General features: G+C 28.3%; 1 protein-coding gene across 3 annotated transcripts in view; it reads left to right on the forward strand.

Moving 5' to 3' along the window:
- Positions 1–21,004, forward strand: part of Nle (notchless protein homolog 1) — a 52,345-nt gene that overhangs the window by 19,233 nt on the left and 12,108 nt on the right. For all 3 annotated transcript variants that reach the window (XM_075379266.1, XM_075379259.1, XM_075379251.1), the window contains 4 exons: positions 2,294–2,484; positions 7,536–7,680; positions 9,696–9,827; positions 18,155–18,272. In XM_075379266.1, the coding sequence (XP_075235381.1) occupies positions 2,294–2,484; positions 7,536–7,680; positions 9,696–9,827; positions 18,155–18,272 (586 nt within the window). The remainder of the gene's footprint in view (positions 1–2,293; positions 2,485–7,535; positions 7,681–9,695; positions 9,828–18,154; positions 18,273–21,004) is intronic.

Here is a 21,004-nt window from a genome sequence, read left to right on the forward strand (position 1 = left end):
TTATTTAATATTACAATATTATAATATTTTCTATAAGTACCGAACAGGAAATTTCTCAGTTTCATAATTTCACAAGTTATTATACAAAAATTATTTAGGTCCATGATAAATTTCTGTCAAAATGTCTTAAAATTAAGTTAATTAATGATTCCCTACATTCGCAATAAATTTCTTTGCCCAAAAAGAGATGTAGTTGTTTAAAATTATATTATATATGTGTTACAAACTTTATCATTTATCTCCTTCAAAGTAGTATCTTCTACTATTACTATGCAGGTTACAGGACAAATAATTTTTAGTCGAGTTATTATCTTCTGGAAATTTGACATCTTTCAGGGGTGGCTTTCATCTTCAGAAACAGAAAGAAATCCACAGCTGGTAAAATAGATGATAGGTTGGAAATTACGACTTTTACATTAGGCCAATTGTGTAAGAGTATTGTCGTGGTGCAGCAGTCATGTTTTGTTTATCTTTACTTAGGCTCTTCAAGTGCTGAATTACATCCAAATAAAACTTTACTGATTCTATAAGTGTGTGAAATATATTCATATGTGTTATCTTGGAAACTGGAAATGAAATAATATGGAAAGATATGACAAACAAGTTTAACAAATTAACATGAACATTTAATAATGTTTAACAAACGTTAGTAATTTAGAAGATTCTCACAATCTAGCACCACTAATGGAAAATAGTTTGTATATATTTTTCACACTCTATTCCAAAGTTCAGTTTTTACTTCCTTGTATGAAGTAAAGGGAGTATTGCGATTCCAAAAAAATTTCAGTTTACAGATTTCAATCCCAAAATTTTTTTCTAAATCTGTTTTTACAATCCCAAAATCCATTTTGACTAGTTTCGGCATGACATCTGTATATTTTGCATAACTCAAAAACGTTTGCTACAGTATGTTGAAATTTTGGATTTAAACTGTTTAACTTCTAGTTGTGCACCTCCCCTTTTGATTGCAATTGACTGAACCAAAAGTGTCCAAAAAAGCCCAAAATCCAAAAATAATTTGGATTTTGGCCTTTTTTTTAACTGCAGTAATAAGCCCTCATTGAGAGCTTTTCAATGGTGTGTAATAATAAGTGGTACTTATTTTCATTGGTTCCAGAGGCATAACCAAATAAAATTTAATTAATGAAATATTTGGATCTAAGGGAAAGGCACATCGGTTCAAATCAGACTTCATTTTTTTTTTAACTTTTTTTTAAATTTAAATAAATTGATTTATTAATAATTACTGAAAATTATAATTTACAATTGTATTATTTTTGGATTTTCTAGTTTAATTTTATTTAATTATTCTGGAATTTCTGTTTAGTATTATCAACATTAAAGTTAACTACGGAGTGACTGAAAAATAGACCTTCACAAAAATAACATATACACTGATGGATACATGCCCAGTCTTTAATAAATTGCAAAAAATTCTTATCTTTTTAATTCATTACTCTGATATTGTTGGACAATATTCTCCCAAGTTGGAATTGATCATCATTTCATTTATTTGTATTTTGTTGTCAATCATTTAATCACTTTTTGGTCTGATATAATTCTTCTGATCTTAATATGTGTAAACGTTTTCTAGTTTTCAAATTTTCTCTCCCTTTATATTCATCACCTTAATCTTTTTATTCTTCCTTGGTCTTAATGTTTTCTTCCTCTTTATATTTATCATCTCTTAATGTTTTTATTCTTTCTTTGGTTTTAACATTTTCTTCCCCTTCATATTCATCTTTTTTTCATTTCTTTTAGATATATTTCTTCATGTTATGTTTCTTTTTCAGTTTTGATTATTCACCAAATAATCCAATAAAAACTGAATATTTTACACTATAAGGTCGAAATTAATATTTGTAACCAGTGTATACAAGAGTTCACTAATTGGAATAGTTTAATTATTATTAACTTTTATTTAAATGATACAGAAATCCGAAACTTTTATTAATTAGCAACTCACGAAGATATGAATAATACTGATACAGTAATATGAGTAATAAAGGGAATTTTACTCTATCCTAATATTTCATGTAATATTGTTGAATTAATAATTGTATAAATATTTGATGTTAATAAAAACTAATATTTCAGCAATTGTGTAACTGTCTACCTTATTAAAGAATTGGAAGATCGTATCTCACTTTCAAATGAATTAAGTTTAATGAAGTCCAGTAAAAAATGTGCATACATAATTTAATAGGCATACAAGGAACTCATGTGGTGTCCACATCAGATTTTTTTTTTTACACTTGTGTAAATATAAAAAATTGATTTTATTTATGTTTAGATCCAGACTGCAGATATTTTGCTAGTTCATCAAAAGATGGTAGCATAAAAATTTGGGACTGCATTTTATGTCAAAATGTCAGAGTTTTATCAAGTCATACTGCCAGTGTTACTTCATTGAAATGGGGTGGTTCAGGATTATTATACTCCTCTTCCCATGATAGAACTATCAAGATATGGAAAGTTCAAAATGTTTGTATAAGTTTCATTTTTATTTTCAATAATTTTAATTTTTTAATTAAATACATTATAGGAATCAGTATAACTCCAAAAGTATTAGTTCTATTTACATGAAAGAATTTTGATGTAAATGTAGTTTTACTTAAGTAAAATGCCACACTTTGTTGTATAATTCATTATTACTGTGATAGGCTCTCATCTTCAGCATTTCTACATCCATCTCTTTGTGTGTCATTGGCTATAAAATTATTGATCTGTTATGCATAACATACACACAGCTTCATGTTTTAAATAAGAAATAAATAACTTGATACTTAATATTTATTTTTGTGAGTGTATGTTATTAAAATGGACCCCAAAATCCTACCAAATAAAGTACAATTTTGAATGTTGTACAGTTATTGAATGCTTAGAAAATGAGACCTGTGTTGCTTAGATTGTCATAAATAAATGCTTTTAGTGATATGGGAATGAATGTACAGCATGTGGTAAAATGTGAAAAGTGTAATGATGGATGAATGAACATCCATGAAAGGATTGTTCAAAATGCTCATCACTTGTCACAGAAGACTTGAAGCATGTACTATTGACAAAATCTTGGGAGGCACATAATTGGTGAAAGAGTTTACATTTTTCCTAAACATTTTTCTTTCTTTACTTGATGAAACTGTTGGAACATGTGGGCTACAAAAAGGTTTTCTCATGATGATTTTCACGGCAGCTGACTGACCAATGTAAATGAGAAAAATGGGGTTAACACTGCTTCTTTTGCAGCAATATCATACAGATGGAAATGATTTTTTTGAATCAGATTGTATACCATTTCATTCTAGCTACGTGAGTGGCATTATTCCAATTCTTTCAAAAAGTCATTAAAACAACACATTACTGCAATTTTATGTCAGAGTCATGAAACTTGAGATGAAATTTACAACAAATGGAAGATAAATGCTAATTCATTACTTGTGCTTTAGTGTTGTTTCCATGGTGCTATTTGTTGTTGGCTGTAATCAACAACATTTTGTGGATTGGTATAAAATAACTACATTTAACCTGCGACTATTTGAACAAGATATATTGCCGCATATCAGTCCTTACTAAATTCAATTTTTGAAAACTAAGATCATATTTGCCTAATGAGTTATTCATACCTAAATAGATTTTTTTTTAAATTCACAAACATTATCTAATTTATAAAAAAGTGTCATTTTTTAATGTTTTTAACAAGATTAGTCATTCTTATATCATGTTTTTATTTGTTAAATATAAAAAAAAATGTGATAAGAAATCATTTCAACTCCTACTCTGAATTCCCTTTTTTTATAATTTTCCTTTTTCTCACTGCAAAATAACTTGGAGTAATGAAGATGATGTATTAGAAATTTTTATTGTAGACAAATATACAACACATTCATTAAAATAATTTTTCAACTACTTAGAAAATGGAAGTAAATTACAGTAAAAACTTTCTAAAAAGAAAAACAGTGTGACAAAAGAAGTTTGACAGGTTTTCACTTTAGAGAGAGACTGTTTTGTGTGGATGAGATTGTAAATAATAATTAAACATCTTGATTAGTACATGAGTTTACTAGTAAAATTAACTTTTTAAACTATTAATCTGTTAAACCTGAGTTCCAATATCTGTAATTTTTACTTTTTCTATTCATCCACCACTTGTCTTTACTTCCAAATTCTCTTTGTTATTTACTTCCATTATTGTAGTTTTTCCTATATTTATTTTCATTCCTTCCTCCAGATCTGTTAATCTTTGAATCATGTTTATGTGTGTTTGTGCAGGTGCGCACCATCATTTAAATTAACACATAACCAACAAATGTTATGCATCTTATTTTTTGTTCTCCTATTCTTATTCCTTCTCTTTCTTCTGATATATTCTTTTTCATATCTTCAACGTAAATGTTAAATACTGTTAGTGCGAGGTAGCATTCTGGGATCATTATTGGACATTTACTTTGCCTTTTAGACCAAATTCATTTATAAGAACAGATTTATTTATATCATCAGTTTTTGAAAAATAAATTGTTATTAATTAAAAGTAATGGCATGATTGAAAAAATACAAAACAAAGATATAAACCCAACTTTAAATTGATAATACGAGGGTCATTCAATAAGTCCTTAGAAAATCCAAGAGATGGTGCTTGTAGTATCGAAAATGGTTTGCTTTTAGTAAGCATCATTTGTTGCTAGAAGCAGTTTATATATAAAGTTTCAGCTGTATCCATCACGTGGTTTCATTGTCATAGTCGATAGAAGGAACAATTTTTCTTTAATTAGAAAAATGGAAAAAGGTGAGTTTCGAGTGGTGATTAAACACTTATATTTAAAAGGCTTAACACTGAAAGAGATCAATGCTGAATTGGATGAAGTTCATTGCATATCTGCTCCTGTGTTTGCAACTGTTTACAATTGGGCTGTTTACAATAAGTTCAAACGTGGCTGTACATTCGCAAAAGATGAACATCGTTTGGGGCGTCCAGTGGAAGTGACCATTCCTGAAATGATTGACAAAATTCACAATATGATTTTGAGTGATTGACGAATCAATGTGCGTGAAGTAGTTGAGGTTACAGGCATATTGCAAGGTATAGTGTTTTCAATTTTGCATGAAAAATTGGGTGTGAAAAAAATTTCGGCAAGGTAGGTGCTGTGTTTGCTAATAAATACGTTTGTGTAGTCGATCTGAGACTGTTTTGGCACTTTTCCGTTGCAATCCTGACAAGTTTCTGTGCCGATACATAACTGTGGACAAAACATGGATACACGTCTATAGTCCAGAGACAAAGGAACAGTCAAAACAGTGGGTTTTTGAAGGTGAATGAGCTGCGAAGAAGGCAAAGATGGTGAAATTGGCCGGCAAGGTGATGGCCACGGTTTCTTGGGATGCACGCGGTATCATCTACACTGATGACTTGGAAAAACAATGAACAATAATTTGGGAGAGTATTTTGCGTTGTTATTGCACCGGTTGAGCGAAGAAATCAAGAAAAAATGTCCTCATTTGAAAAAGAAAAAGATCCTCTTCTATCAAGGTAATGCACAGATGCATACCTAAACAGTTTTGATGTCCAATATTATGGAATTAAAATTTGAATTATTACAACATCCAACCTATTCACCAGATTTGGCCCCCAGTGATTTTTATTTTTTATTACCAAACTTGAAAAAATGGCTCAGCAGGCAACTGTTCACGTCGAACAAGGAGGTCATCGCCCAAACAGATGCTTATTTTGAGGACCTTTCAAAATCCTACTTTTTGGACGGCTTAGAAAAGTTGAAGAAATGCTTGGAAACATGCATAGAGTTAAAAGGAGATTATGTTGAAAAATAAAAACAAATTACACAAAATAATTTGTTTTTCTATTATTTTCTAAGGACTTACTGAACGACCCTCATACTAAACAAATTTAAGTCTCTTAAAGTTAATACTAGACACTGTAGGTTAGTTATTAGTTAGTGACTAACTAAAAATTGATTTTAGTTTTTAAAAAAATGCTTGTTTTAGTCTAGCAGTAAATTGGTAGAGCTCTTTAACAGACAAGGCCTGTTAAAGACTCAAAGTAATTTTATATATTTAAAATCTTTGTTTAGAAATGATTGCCATCCTTAGTGTAAGTGAATCTAATTCAAAATTACACTGAAGTAGATGCCTTGGAAATTTCCATTATCATGCCAATTAATCAGTTGGTATTATCTGAAAATTGTACAAGAATATACCACCTTCTTGTAGAGCCAACTAAAGTGTTGGCTCTAAAAAAAATTGTTGCTATATAAAGCTTTACTGAATATAAATTTATTATATTTAACATATTGATGCATAGTTATATTCACTGTTGACATGCAAGCTACATTTACTGTTTAGTTATTTAAGTTATTGCGTAGCTCTTTAGATTTCTCTCTTATATTCTTTGGTCTTTCTACTTTAATTTTTGAACACTTCAGGCAACAGTGTTTGTATAACTAAATTTCTTTGTGTCAGCTGGGTTTGTTTATGGTTAAGGCAGTTGTAATGTGTGATTTGAATAATGGATTGGAGTTAGACAGTTCTTCTGACAGTGAAACTAGTGATTAATGTGTGATTGATTAACTTCCCAATCACAATGAACATGTTTCTCACATCAATGTTGAACTGGAAAATGATTTGGCTGATAAACTTAATAATTTACAAGTATTTGCTGATTTAGTAGTCACCATAATCTGCTAAATGGTTAGTTTTCAGCATGATCTGAGGTTGATGATCAGCCTGAAGTCCCATTCAACAGAATTTTTTTTTTGACCTTAGTATTTTTAGAAAAATAAAATCTGAGATAAATATGTTAATCAAACTATTGAACTTTTTACTGTCAAAATAGAATTTTGAACTTTTTTGCAATTATTTTGCACATGTATTTGGTGAAAAATTTACTCTTAGGGACTACTGGTCTGAAGACTCTGTACTGTGCTACAGGGTTTTCTGGCCACAACACTTTCTCTCAATCTTATGATAGGTTTTTTGCTGTATTTTGTATAATTCCTTCTGGATTGCATGAAATGAACTTGGTCATGATCCTGTGCATAAGATCAGACTATTGTCACAAACACTAATAAATTAACAGTATTTAGTGGCTGGCTACAAAGTGAAGAAAAAAACCCCACAGAAAAGCATATTTAAAAAAAAAATGATATTGTTAGAATTATTGTATAAATACATCATTCAAAAGAGGAATTATGAAGTACAAGATTATTATCTTGTACAATAAGGTAAGCACTAAATGTAAGCAATAAAACTTTTATTGTAAAAAATTATAAAAAATGTAGAAATTCCCTAGGAAGCAGGTACAAGTAATTCCTACATTTCAATGTGATTAATTTTATTTTAAGTAAGTGGAATCTAACAGGTTACTGATACCAAAAAAAAATTAATTTTTAACTGCTCTCTGACCCTATTAAAATAAAATCTCACTTAAAATTCAGGTAATCATTTCCACTGTCAAACCTTATTATATTTTTACTTAAACAGAATATATTTTTTTTTAAATTTGTTATTTTTTTCTTAATTTTCAGAGTACAGTTTTCTTATCAAAAGAAGTTACATTCCGTACTTTACATGGCCATGCACATTGGGTTAATACATTAGCATTAAGTACAGATTATGTTTTAAGAACGGAAGCAATCATTAGTCCACAAGATAATTTAGATCCAGTTGATAGTAAGTAAAACTTATGTTGTTGTATTTATTGATGCTGTAAGTAAAATGTAAAAATTAGTATATTATTATATATTTCTAAAAAATTATTAAGTATTTCTTAGTATTAACTATTATTATTATTAATAGTAATAACTATTGTCACAGGACCTGTATAACAGACCAGGGTAACCGATTTCTTCTAAAGAATGAAAGAAAATGTAATAATGAAAAGAAAAATCCAGAAGGAACTAAAAAGGATTCTTTTCTCAGACTAATAGGTCCATTTAACAATCTCTTCTTTGTAATACAGACAATGGCACCTCCAAAAGTTGCTGTTAGGTCAGAAAGGTTACTGAACTGGAATAAGAATTTATAGAAAAATGTAAGGGTGTGGAAGATGAAAATTATTATGCTTCATCAATTAAAGGGATGAGGCAGATACTGTTTCTGCAGGCCCAGGGATATAAATACTACCAGGGACCAGTAGAAAGTCAGCAGTTTGCCAAGGCTGTGTTGGATGTAGTCATGATTACAAGTGGTAACAGAGCAGTTTCGCAAGCCTGAGTTCGACACGGTTGTGGTGACGGTGATATCAGTGGACAATCTCTCAAAAGTACATGGTGGACGTGGGTGAATGGAAGAAGTTGTTCGGTGAGTTATTGGTAAACAGTAGTGAAAGTGACATTATTTTACTCATTCATAAAGTGTAAGGTAGTTCTATTGTAAACATTAGAAGTAATAATATTTGCAGAAAGTGAATTGTAGAAACTTTAGACTGTTCTATTTTTATCTTGCTAATGCAATATTAGTTTCTATAGAGTCATTTTAACGTTTTTAGTAAATTAACTGTATTCTGGTTTTTATAATATTTAACTGTCATTAAATAAATCTCGTATTTTTATCTGAATTACTATTTTGTATGATGTATATATGCTTGTTAGTTTCCTAATATCCTGGTCGAACCACGAATCCACGACAATAATGTTATTAATAATAATAATAGTTTTTTTAGTATTATCAAGTATCTTTAGTATTTCAAAAAAATATATGTTTGTTAATAATCACAGGTTTATTTTAAAGATTTTTTATGAAAAGTATGTATTCAACTGCATGAAGTTTAACTTAATATTTTGATTTCCTCTTCACAGCTCTATCAACAGTCACATAGATAAATACAAAAAACGTATATAGTAGTAAAAGTATAGTAATTGATAGAGTAACCATGAAAAAAATGTTAACAATAATTCTACTATAACCATGTATGACATCCTAAAACTTACTCTGGATATCTGAACCTTTGATTACATGTGATAATTAAATTAATAGAATGTGCCTGTTATACTGAATCTTCATTTGAGTTATTTTTAACTATTTTGTACTGTTTTGACTGCTGCATACTTTTGAGATATTGTAAAATATAACTTTTCAGCTATTATATAGTATTTCAGTAATTACTATGTACTAAATATTTGTTTTACTGTTTTCTTTAACATAAATTACGTCTTTTATTTTACTTTTTTCTTATTCTATGCATTGCTGTTTGTTCAAGTAGTGAACATTAAGCAACCCCTTCAGGCGCAGTGAGATGAGGTTTATATGTATGACATATGTAAATGAGGTGTATTCGCATGCAGACTCAGACTGACTCTTCCTGAGCTGTTTGGTTAATTGAACCAAACAGTACACCAGTATCCACTAGTTTTTATTAAGATTCGAACCTCAGAAACTTTGACTTCAATCAACTGTTAAATAACTGATTTGCAATGACAAGTTAACCACTAGACGAGTCTGGTGACAAACATAAATTAATGAAGAAAAATCTGATATGTAAGTTGCATATTAGTTGTATAACTGATGACGTTTAGATGTGTAAAGATTCTAAAATATCATTGTGAACAAAGCTGGTTTTTTTAATGTAGTTGTGTTTTTTGTTCAGTTGTGTGTTTTCACTTGTTTATTAATTAATATATTTGATGATAATAATTATTAAACTTTTAAATAATTAATAATATTTTTTAAATTTATTCCACTTTCAGAAAAAAGTCGGCAGAATCTAGCTCTGAGTCGTTACAAAGATGTGCATGATAAAACTGGTGAACATCTAGTGTCAGGTTCTGATGACTTCACATTATATTTATGGGCTCCTGAAAAAGATACAAAGCCTGTTGGTGAGCATTTTATTTTACATATTTTTTTTTATATTTCTGTTAAAAAAAGGAATATTTGAGTAGGAGTATTTCAGTGTAATTCAGAAATAAAAATTAAGTTGATTAGGATCTAAAGAAAATATTTAAAAAAATATTATACTGTACAAGATTAAGATTTTTACCAGTGAATAGCTTTGTTTTAACTGCTTGGTCGACAAATTATTTAAATCTAGTTTTATTTTGACAATTGTGCCTAGCTTGCTTCATCAACTGAAGTTAAAATTCAGTAAGGACTGATAAGGAAATATTTAAAGAAAAATTGCTAATAAAAAATAATTTTTCAAAGAACAAAAGAATTTTTCAAGATTAATTTTTTTTTTGTTCTGTCAGTCTTACTTTGCAATCTTACATCATTTATTTAGTTTCTTCTTTAATTTTCATGTACAGCTAAGTAAGAAAAAGCTAAATGATTTTTTACAGTACCCTTTTTTTGTCAATTGTAATCTCCTGCTTCTATAAGTTATGTAAGGGGAAGGATAAAAAAAATATTGTCAACAGACTTTGTATTAGGCTTTTGATCTGTTAAAAGTCAGTAGACATTTTGGTACTTTTCCATACAACAGTGTTACTCTGAATTTGGGATTTTTTAAATATATTTTATTGCTTGATGATATCACCACATAGGTTAAATCTTTTGAGCGTGGTATGGAAATGGAATTTCTTAGCGTGTGAAAAATGCTATGCTTGATCAGGATTTGAACCCAGGATCTCCAGATTTGACCTCAATATTATATAAGTGACCCTTAGGTATTTATCCCATTATTTTACAATTTTCTCTGAGGAGAATTGAGAGAAAGGAGAAACCATATCAGACTGTTGAAATTTTTTTTTTTGGGTGGGGGCAAAAAATACTTTCACATTATCATCGCTCAGAACAAACATATCATATAATTGATATTAAAAAGCAAAATAAAAACTAGTATAGTTGAAAAACTAGCTAGTATTACAGCTAACATACTAAAATTAACTACAATTAAACAAAGAAAAACTTATATCATAGCTAAACTATCATGAAAAACTTACTTAAAATTAATATAAAATAAAGATTAAGCAACTAAGAAGATTAAAACTATAATAATAATAATAAGATTAAAACAAAATAAATAAAAACATAACCACTATAGTAAAATATACAACATGAATAACAAAATAAAATCAAAAATTTATCATTGGTACACATGGAATAATATCATTAAATTTTATGAAGTGTATTGTAGTTCATAGAAAAATAACAATACTTGGTCTGTATGTTTTTATTAATGCCTAGGATGTAACGAATGTTCCTCAGTAATTTAAATTTATGACATAAGGCCACATAACCTATGTAATCCACAGACTGTTGAGATGCATACATAACAAATAAGATAAGAGGATGCCATATTTATACACTTCAAATTGAATTAAAGTTACAATTTCATAGATCCTGATATGGATGCTCACACCCAAACACAGTGTTACTGTTAAGCTGTTAAGTAGCAGAATAAAAGACATCATGGAATCTAATGAAATCATAATAGAATTAATGTTTTATTATCAGTCAATAACAACAACCCTTTTTGTGAAATATTGACAGCTATTAAAGAAATCTGGCTACTAGAATTGAATTTTTTACCAGTTAATGTAATTAGTGAAATTTATTTGTCATGTATCTTGTATCTTTTTTTTTCTAGTTGTAGAAATTGAAATGATGTGCGGCGTGTAAAAATCATTTTTAAATTCTCAAACTTCCTAACATTTATTGCCCTCAGATTCTTAGAATGATAGGGTAGGAGTTATGAAATTTACCAAAAGAAAAGTGAAAGCTGTAGAATTGAGTTGGCATCATTAAAGTGTAAAAATAGCAAGCTTGTGTTTCCACATGACACATGAGGGCAGTGCACAATGATGGTACTAGATTAATTTCAAAAATTTTTTTATCTTAATTTTTTCAGAATGAAAACTGACAGATTTCAGTATAAAATGTAGGGAAACATGTGTCTTACTTTGATTAATAATATCAATCTTTAATACAATTGAATTTAAAAAATATATAATTTGAAGTGGTATTATAATAGAAAAGTACTGACATTTTAATTTAAATTTTTGGAATCTGCTGACCTATTAGGACAATGGTATCCTGCCATACAGATCCAGTTTGCATTTTCGTTCCTCAGCTGTTCTCTCCTTCCAGTGCACTCAGATCCTCTCTTATTATCTAACTTTACACAGTGTCAGTTGTGTAAATTTATAAACCTGTTTTGAAATTTTCTTATTCAAAGTTTGAACACATTAATTATCTTTCTTTAATATCCAAACCATGTCTGTATAGCATACCTATAGAAGTTGTTGCCATTGTTTTATAAAGTGTCATCATAATGTTATTTTTTATCATTGTCTTTAATATTCTGAAAATAATTCCATTTATAAACTGTAATGTATTAATTTTATTGGATATGTTTTTAACATCTAAAATGAGATCTAAATTAGATCTTATACCAGTTAAACAAAATGTGGCTACTATACAGGAATTTAATTATTTAGTAAGATTTTTGAGTGTGTTGGATATTTCTCAAAAAATTTCATAACTTTAATTTTAGCTATGGACATTTTCAGATTATACTCTCTCTCTCTCTCTCTCTCTATATATATATATATATATATATATATATATATTTGTATGTTTAAAGATCATATCTTGTAAGTCATCTTCTGAATCAATATTAAGATCTTGTACCAAAAATAGAATGTGTTAATTGTTTTTGTACATTTAACTTCAAACCAAAGTTTTCCACAAAAACAGTATGTGTTTATGTTACATGTAAAGATTTTAGAAGAAAATACTTACTTTTTACTTTCTGATTAATAAGTTCTTCACCAAAATCTTGCTCTATACTGCTAACTGGTTATTTAAATGAATTAAAAAAAAAATCCAGTTCATTTTATCTATAAATCTATATTTACATCAGTAAATGTATCTACATCACCCCATTGGAATATGAGTCGCAACTTACATCTATTTACATATTAAAAAATAATATACTTGTACTTATTCAAAGAGTAGGTTTTATTTCTCTAAAGAAGTTTTATCTCTCTTTATTTTCCTTTTCCTCTCTGAAAGATTTTATTACTTATAGCGTACTACTTAAGGTCAAACGAATATAAGTTATATTCAGTGTTATGCTGTTATTGGTGGGGTAAATATTGGTTATTTAATGAGATTATCTCAGCCCACCCTATCACCACAAACACATTATTCAGTTATCATTATATAAATATAACAGCTTTAATCACAGAAAGAGTACTCAATATTTTAAATGGTTCAGATCTAAGACCTTAGTATCCTACCCCTTTATTTAGAGCTTATTTTAATTCATCAAGGTTATTGGATCCATAATCACAATATCCTTATCTGTAGATTCTGTAAAAAAGTTTGTTGTTCTTAGAGTATCAATAATCTATTGCAGGGTTCTTTAAACTGAGTATCTGAAATAGTGTTTTGTTTATAAATTATCTTTAAAATCATAACATAAAGCCTCATAACTTTACAAGGCATGGATTGGTAACTATCTAAATTTAATTTACTAAACATTTGGCACCGTTGGTATTAATACAATTGTATAAATTAAGTTTCCACTTACCAACAATTTATTTTATAATTTTTTCTTATACTATATATTTAATATTATTCATTTCATTATTCAATTTTATGTTATATTTTAAGTTAATATTTTAATGCTCTATAAATTAATGAATTAAAGGTTGCCATTTTTTGACTCCAAGGATGAAATATTAAGAATGTATTATAGTATTCTGTTTCATTGGCTTTCTATAAATGTCTGTATCAATTAGTATTTTCTTAAATTTTATGTCCAAGTAATCAATACTGTTATTATTTTTTCTGTTTGAAATGAATTAATATTATTTTAACAATTCATTTCTGTAATTATTGTATTTTCTTTGTGTTAAATAGTTGGTTATATGTTACCAAGGTGTCATTCGCATAGCTTTTATATAAAATAATTTGATGATTATTAATTGTATTGGATATCAGGGTGTTTTCTAGTTTTAGTTTAATGCTAAAATAGCTGAAAGTGGAGATCCCATACTAGACCCATTTCTTGTTTGCAGTATTTATTATTAAATTTAAAACAGTTGTATTTAATACATAATTCTAATAGATTTGTTATTTCATAAATTATATTTTTATTTTTTTTTTTTTTCATTTAGAATATTATTGATTTTTTTAGTGTTGATGTTTTGTGTACATATCTTTTGCATCCAATGTAAAAAAAATTGATTTATATTTATACCATTGATTATATTTATTAATTCGTAACTATTCTTTGTATTTATTCTCAATTTTAAAATATTCTTTAATTTATTAGATAAAAATGTATTTAATTGATATGTAATTATATTAACATAATTTATAAGGGGTCTTATAGGCATGTATTTTTGGTGTATTTATCCTTGATTAAGCATTTACTTTTTGTTAATAATAGATGTTATTTCTTTTTTGATTTTATTAGTGGGGGTCCTTTATTTCTGTAAATTTATTTGGTTGTTCTTTTATAAATTTGGTTGGTTTATTTATATATACATTATTATTAATAACTAGAGAATAACAACGAAGAAAATACAATAATTACATAAATTAATTCTTTAAATAATAATATTAAATTCACATAAAACAGAGAAAATAATAACAGTATTGATTACTTAGACATAAAATTTAACTAAATACTAATCGATATAGACATGCATAGAAAATCAATAAAACAGAATAATATTAATACATTCTAAATATTTCATCCTTGGAGTCAAAAAATGGCAACCTTTAATTCATTAATTTGTAGAGCATTAAAATACTTACTTAAAATATAACATAAAATTGAATAGTGAAATGAATAATATTAAATATATAGCTTTAAATAATGGATATGATACTAAATTAATAAATAAATTATACACCAGAATAAAAAATAAAATACACATAAAAGACAAAATAAAGCTAACGAACAATAATATAATAAATGAATACGCAAAAATTGAATATTTATAAATTATAATAAATTTAATAAAATATTTAAAACTTTTAAATTAAAAACAGCATATACAACAAATAATAAAATACGTAAATAATGAAGACTCCTCTATTATAATAAATAAAGATAATAATTGTAATTTAGAAAAACAAGGAGTTTACAGTCTTAGTTGCAAAAATTGTGACTTGAAATGTACTGGAATGACAAATCTTTCATTCGCCATAAGAATTAAAGAACATATTAATTATATTATTAAAAATAGCGAAGAAAAAATTATAAAATAAATTTGTTGGTAAGTGGAAACTTAATTTATACAACCATATCCTTTTCAAAACAAATTACAGACAATATGATCTTTCTGTCTTGGAATCTTTGCTTATCTCTTATCCTGTTGGTTGATCAATGTGATCTTAACAAACACACACTTCCACTCCATACACATGTGTATCTTTAACTTGAGTTGAATTTATTATTAACTATATATAACTTTTCCAGCAGCCCTTATAAAACTATAAATTTCTTCTTTTTAAATTATTAAGAACTGTAAACTTCTTATGATGTTTGCCATTTTCATTAAGACAGATTTGACCTCAGTTTTGTTTAATTAAATTTCAACTTAAATATTTCTAAATAATATTAACAATTTATGAAATCCACTTAACCAGCACATTGACATGAACTCACGATTTTTTGGCTAACTTGAAAACCATCATCAAGAGATAAAATTATTGTCTCTTAACAATAAAACTATTGATGATAATTTTATCTCCTGATGATGGCTTTCAAGTAAGCCGAAAGATCTTGAGTTCATATCAATGTGCTGGCGAGGCAGCTCTTTTCCAATCTCTCAGGAAAAGAGCTGCACTGTAGCTGTAAACCATACTTCAGTGCGGGTCCCTTCTCCTGGGATGGAAGTTTTTATTTACATAATCTGGAGATATTTGTTTATTGATTAGTTTTGAAATGCAAAACTTTTTTATCTTCAAATAAATTAATTAAACTAAAATACTGTTTGACATTATGAGAAATGCATATTGTTTGTTTAGTCTGCTTTTTCTTGCTGACAGATGATATGTCCTATGTACTTTATCCACCATGCCTGACGCACTGGCACCATTTTATATTATGCTGTTGTCAAAGTTATTATGATAAACAATTTTATCAATTGGCAATAGTAATTATGATTCGACTTCCAACAATAAATAATTACTCATGGTTTTTAATTATTAATGATAAAAATATCATATTTTAAAAATATAATCCATTTTATAACCTGATAAAAATGTATGTATAAACTGATTACTACTTACTACTAAATTATAAAGTGTTTTTATAAGCTCACTGTGAAACCTGAAAATTATATCAATCATTTGTTTGTAATCCAACGTGTAGATGGTTTTATTTGTTATATTTTTAGCTGTGTTTTTTGTTTTGTAAATTGTTAATAAATTTATTAGATTAGAATCTCACAGCAGATTTCTAGTTTGTTTTGACGAAAAAGAATAATACGAGGCTTCAAAAGATGCCTCCTCAAATGATAGTGACAGTAAAGAACTATTTAGTACTAATGACTTGTTCTCTGACAAAGAATACGTTCCAATCATATTCAAGTGATGAGTCAGATGAAATTAAAGAATTGCAATCTGACTTTAAAAACTTTACATCATGGAGCCCTGAACTTGAACAGAAGGTTCAAAATACGACCACTGAATTGGAAGAATGGCATGATGTAGACATACAGGCACCAGACTTCATGGAATATGCAAATGATCAGCTAAAAAATGAGGTTAGTGGGAATACAAAAACTGTCTTAAATTGTTTCATACTTTTTTGCATTGTTGAAATAATGAACACAGTAGAAACTAATACTTATGCTGAAAAAAAAATACTCTGCTGATAATTCATTCCAGAATAAATAAATGGGTACAACCACAAAAGAAGAAATGTGCAATTTCTTTTCAATCATTCTCACTATAGGTTTAGTTGATGAACCAGTCACTAGTTTTTACTAGGATCTACTATGTTTATTTCATCTCTGATGCCAAGAAACAGATTTCTCAATTTGTTGTGTTGCCTGCACTTTAATAATCATTTTATTGAGGGGCAGAATCAGCAGAATGATAGACTTTTTAAAATACAACTTCTGCTGACATTATTAACAAACAATTTTAGAACTGTTTTAAAACCAGGAAAGGTTATAATACTTGATGAATCCATGGTACCATTTTATCGGAGATTAAATTTTAGGCAGTATATCCCCAATAAGCCCCACAAGTACAGCATAAAAATATACAAACTGTGCATGACAAATGGGTACACATGTGAAGTAGTTATGTATACAGGAAAAGGGACGACGGATTCACAGGACAGCCATACAAAAACAAATACCAAAGGTGAACCTGTTAAAAAACTAAGTTGCGTGATACACTATAAGAAGGCTAAAAAAGGGGTTGATATGAGCGATGAAATGTCATCATATCATTTTGTTTTATGAAAGAGTGAAATGGTACTGCAAATTACTATTTGGTACTTCAGTGGTTAATGCGTGGATTTTTTATAAAACTACTCCAGGTAATAACAAGAAAATCACTATAACTCAGTTCAGGAGCATCTTAGCAAAATGTTTAGTACAGAAACCTGAAAATATAAACAGTGAAAAAAAAGTTGGCAAAATGAATTCGCCACATGTTTGTGAAGCCAGAAAAGGTCCAGGGCGAAAGAAGTGAAGAACTTGCCGTGTATGCTATCAAAATTTAAGGGAAACATTGGCTAGTTAAGAAGCTGATAGGGTTGCGATGGAGAACCTGGTTATTCGTCTTGAATGTTTTAATAAGTATCATTCATCAATTTAATTACTGTTTTATTTTTAGTATGTAGTATAATATAATTTTCTAGAATTACATTAAGTTTTAATTACAACTTAAGAAATAATTTTTCAGTATTAAAAAATAATAAAGTTTTTATACCACTCATAATAAAGTAATGAATACCACTGCTTTTTATGTAATAATATTCTCCAAATAATTGAATCCACCTGAGAAAATTTCAAGAAGGATTTTGTGTTCAACAGTATCATAGCAGCCAAAGGCTGTCTATGGTTAAAAAAAATTGTTAATAAAACCAAAAAAAATATGTTATGGTTATTGTACTATTTACTTTGTTACACAACACCATATAGTATGTGTTTTAATATACATTTTGCGTTCAATTTTATATACATATATATATATTTGTTATAATTACATATTTTATTTGTTATGTCAGCTCGAATGATGGGCCATCAGCAACTGATTAATCAAGTGCAGTTTTCTCCAGATACTCGAATAATTGCATCAGCATCATTTGATAAATCTATAAAATTATGGGATGGGAGAACTGGAAAGTATGCTTATTGCAATATTATCTTATATTTGTATTGTATGTATGTTTTCTTTTATGTAGATAATCTTTATACTTATCACCATATTTACAAACTAATACATAGATGATTAAAGAAGAATGTAACAAACTTTTAAGATTTGTTGCCAAACATAAAATATGTGTTTTTCAACCCTAATCTTTTTTCATGTATCATAATTTCTCAAAAACTTCTAAAAATACAGTTCTGGGGCCTATATTTTCAACTTTTCACATCAGATTTCATATAAAACCACTAAATTTACCCTTAATTTGGGTCCCAAGAATTATAATCTGACTCAATTTTACCAGATGTGTAGAAATCAGGGTGAAAACTTTCACCAGCCAACACCCTCTAACAATGCGTTTCTGAATTTATGTTTATATGAATTTTCTTCTTAATTTTCACCAGTAGAACGTGAATATAATGTGGTTAGGAATACTGATTATTTGTTATTACATTCTTCGTGAATCATCTGTAAAAAAGTAAAAAATAGAATATATTTTGTTTTAATATGGGTTTGTATTTATTTTGATACTGCCTAAAAAGTTACAAAAAAAGAAACCAAATGGTGAAAATAAACACATAGAAGTAGTGGAAAGATTTCCATTTATTAGAAATCCTTGAAAAAATAATTTATAAGCTTGTAAGCTTTGCTGAAACTTTCAGCAAAATTACTTTCTGTAGCATTATTCACTATGATTTAAGTATTCATATTGGATAAACCTTTATGATGTCTTGGATAAACTTTTATGTTCGTCCCTCCTTATTCTTGTTTTGTTTTAAACATTATTGTAAAAAATGGTGATTTAATTCCCTGATATACTGAATTTAATACAAGAAACAATTTATGTTTGAATTGAGTACAAATTTTATTTTATCAGTTATGTAATCCTATTATGAAACAAAAACTGGTTTAGTTTTTCACAGTAATATAATTGTGATTTTATCTATAAGCAATTTAAAAAAACAAAAAAAATGTAATCATTTTGTAATAATAACAATTTACAATCATTTGCTATAATAAAAAAGATCACACATGATTCTGAATAATGTGAATACAGGAAAAAGAAAGCAAATGGTATTTAGGAAAAATTAAAATACTGATATAATTTCAGAAAAAAAATTTTGAAATGTGTTTTTGTAACAAATTTATGTAAGTTTGAGATAATTTAAAAGATCTATTTATTTCATATGAATGTTTCGAAAGTCTCCAGATATCCTATGAAGCTTTCTGAATTCAGGACTCATAGGCAGCCAATCCCTTGTTCATAATATGTCAATGATAAGTAGTGTTATATAGACTCAGGTCAACCATACCTAACCCACCGGGTTGGTCTAATGGTGAACGCATCTTCCCAAATCAGCTGATTTGGAAGTCGAGAGTTCCAGCGTTCAAGTCCTAGTAAAGCCAGTTATTTTTACACGGATTTGAATACTAGATCGTGGATACCGGTGTTCTTTGGTGGTTGGGTTTCAATTAACCACACATCTCAGGAATGGTCGAACTGAGAATGTACAAGACTACACTTCATTTACACTCATACATATCACCCTCATTCATCCCCTGAAGAATTACCTAAACGGTAGTTACCGGAGGCTAAACAGGAAAAGGAAAGAAAGAAAAGAAAGGTCAATCATACCTGAGATGTGTGGTTAATTGAGACTCAACCATCATAGGACACTGGCATCCACAATCTAGTATTCAAATCTAAATAAAAGTAACTACCTTTAAAAGATATTAATACGCTATATATTTGACATATTATAGCTTTGAAAATTATACCCAAAACTCTTCAAAAAGGTTTACATCATCATCTGCTGCCAAGGATTAGGTTCTAGACCTGTTCCTCCCATTGTAACCTTGGTCTCCAGTCTTTCACCTTCTTCTTAGAATGTAGTCCAGTGGATGTTTAGGCGACCTACTACCTCCTGTTCTCTAGACATGAACCAGAGAAGATATCTTTGTCCTGTTTAATTGTTTCATTGATGGCCATCATCCAGAGTTTGTCCCTAATTCGGTTGTTACTGTAACTGTCCAACCTAGTCAATCCGTTTGCTTCCCTTAAAAATCTCAATTTAGCTGTCTGAACATGTTTTTATTTTTCTTTAATCATCCAGGTTTCACTCCCATAAAGAAGAGTAGGCACTATTAGTGTTTTATAAAACTTTGTAATTAGTGTTTTATAAAACTTCGTTATTGTATCAATGCAAGCTTTATTTATTTAATTTCTTGTAACTCTTAAACAAACTTATTGAAATCTACGAATGTCATATTCATCTATGAAAATCTATATCATTACTTTTTAAATAAGAAATGTCACTTTCTAAGTAAGTAAAATGTGTTACTTGTCCCAAAATCTGACTTTATGACTATTTTAGATCGAACAGGTTCCAAAAAAATTCCACAACTTTGGTTTTCATGGTGGAAACTTTACAGTTGTATTTTCTAGGTATCTTAGTAAAATGTAGATAAGCAACTGGAGTTCATCTTCTGATTCACCTAACATTATCAAATTATCAGCAAACAAAAGGGAATTTATAAAACAATTATTACTAAATTGTACACCCAAACGTGCTTATCTTTTCCACTCTACAGTAAAAGATTTAATATACAAATTTAAAAGTACTGGCGACAAACTGCAACCTTGTGTAAAACTCCTCTTTTTACATTAATATATCTTCTTATACCAACAATCTTCAACCAACAATCCAAC

Source organism: Lycorma delicatula, chromosome 1 (assembly GCF_047948215.1).
Source record: "Lycorma delicatula isolate Av1 chromosome 1, ASM4794821v1, whole genome shotgun sequence".
Taxonomy (NCBI): domain Eukaryota; kingdom Metazoa; phylum Arthropoda; class Insecta; order Hemiptera; family Fulgoridae; genus Lycorma; species Lycorma delicatula.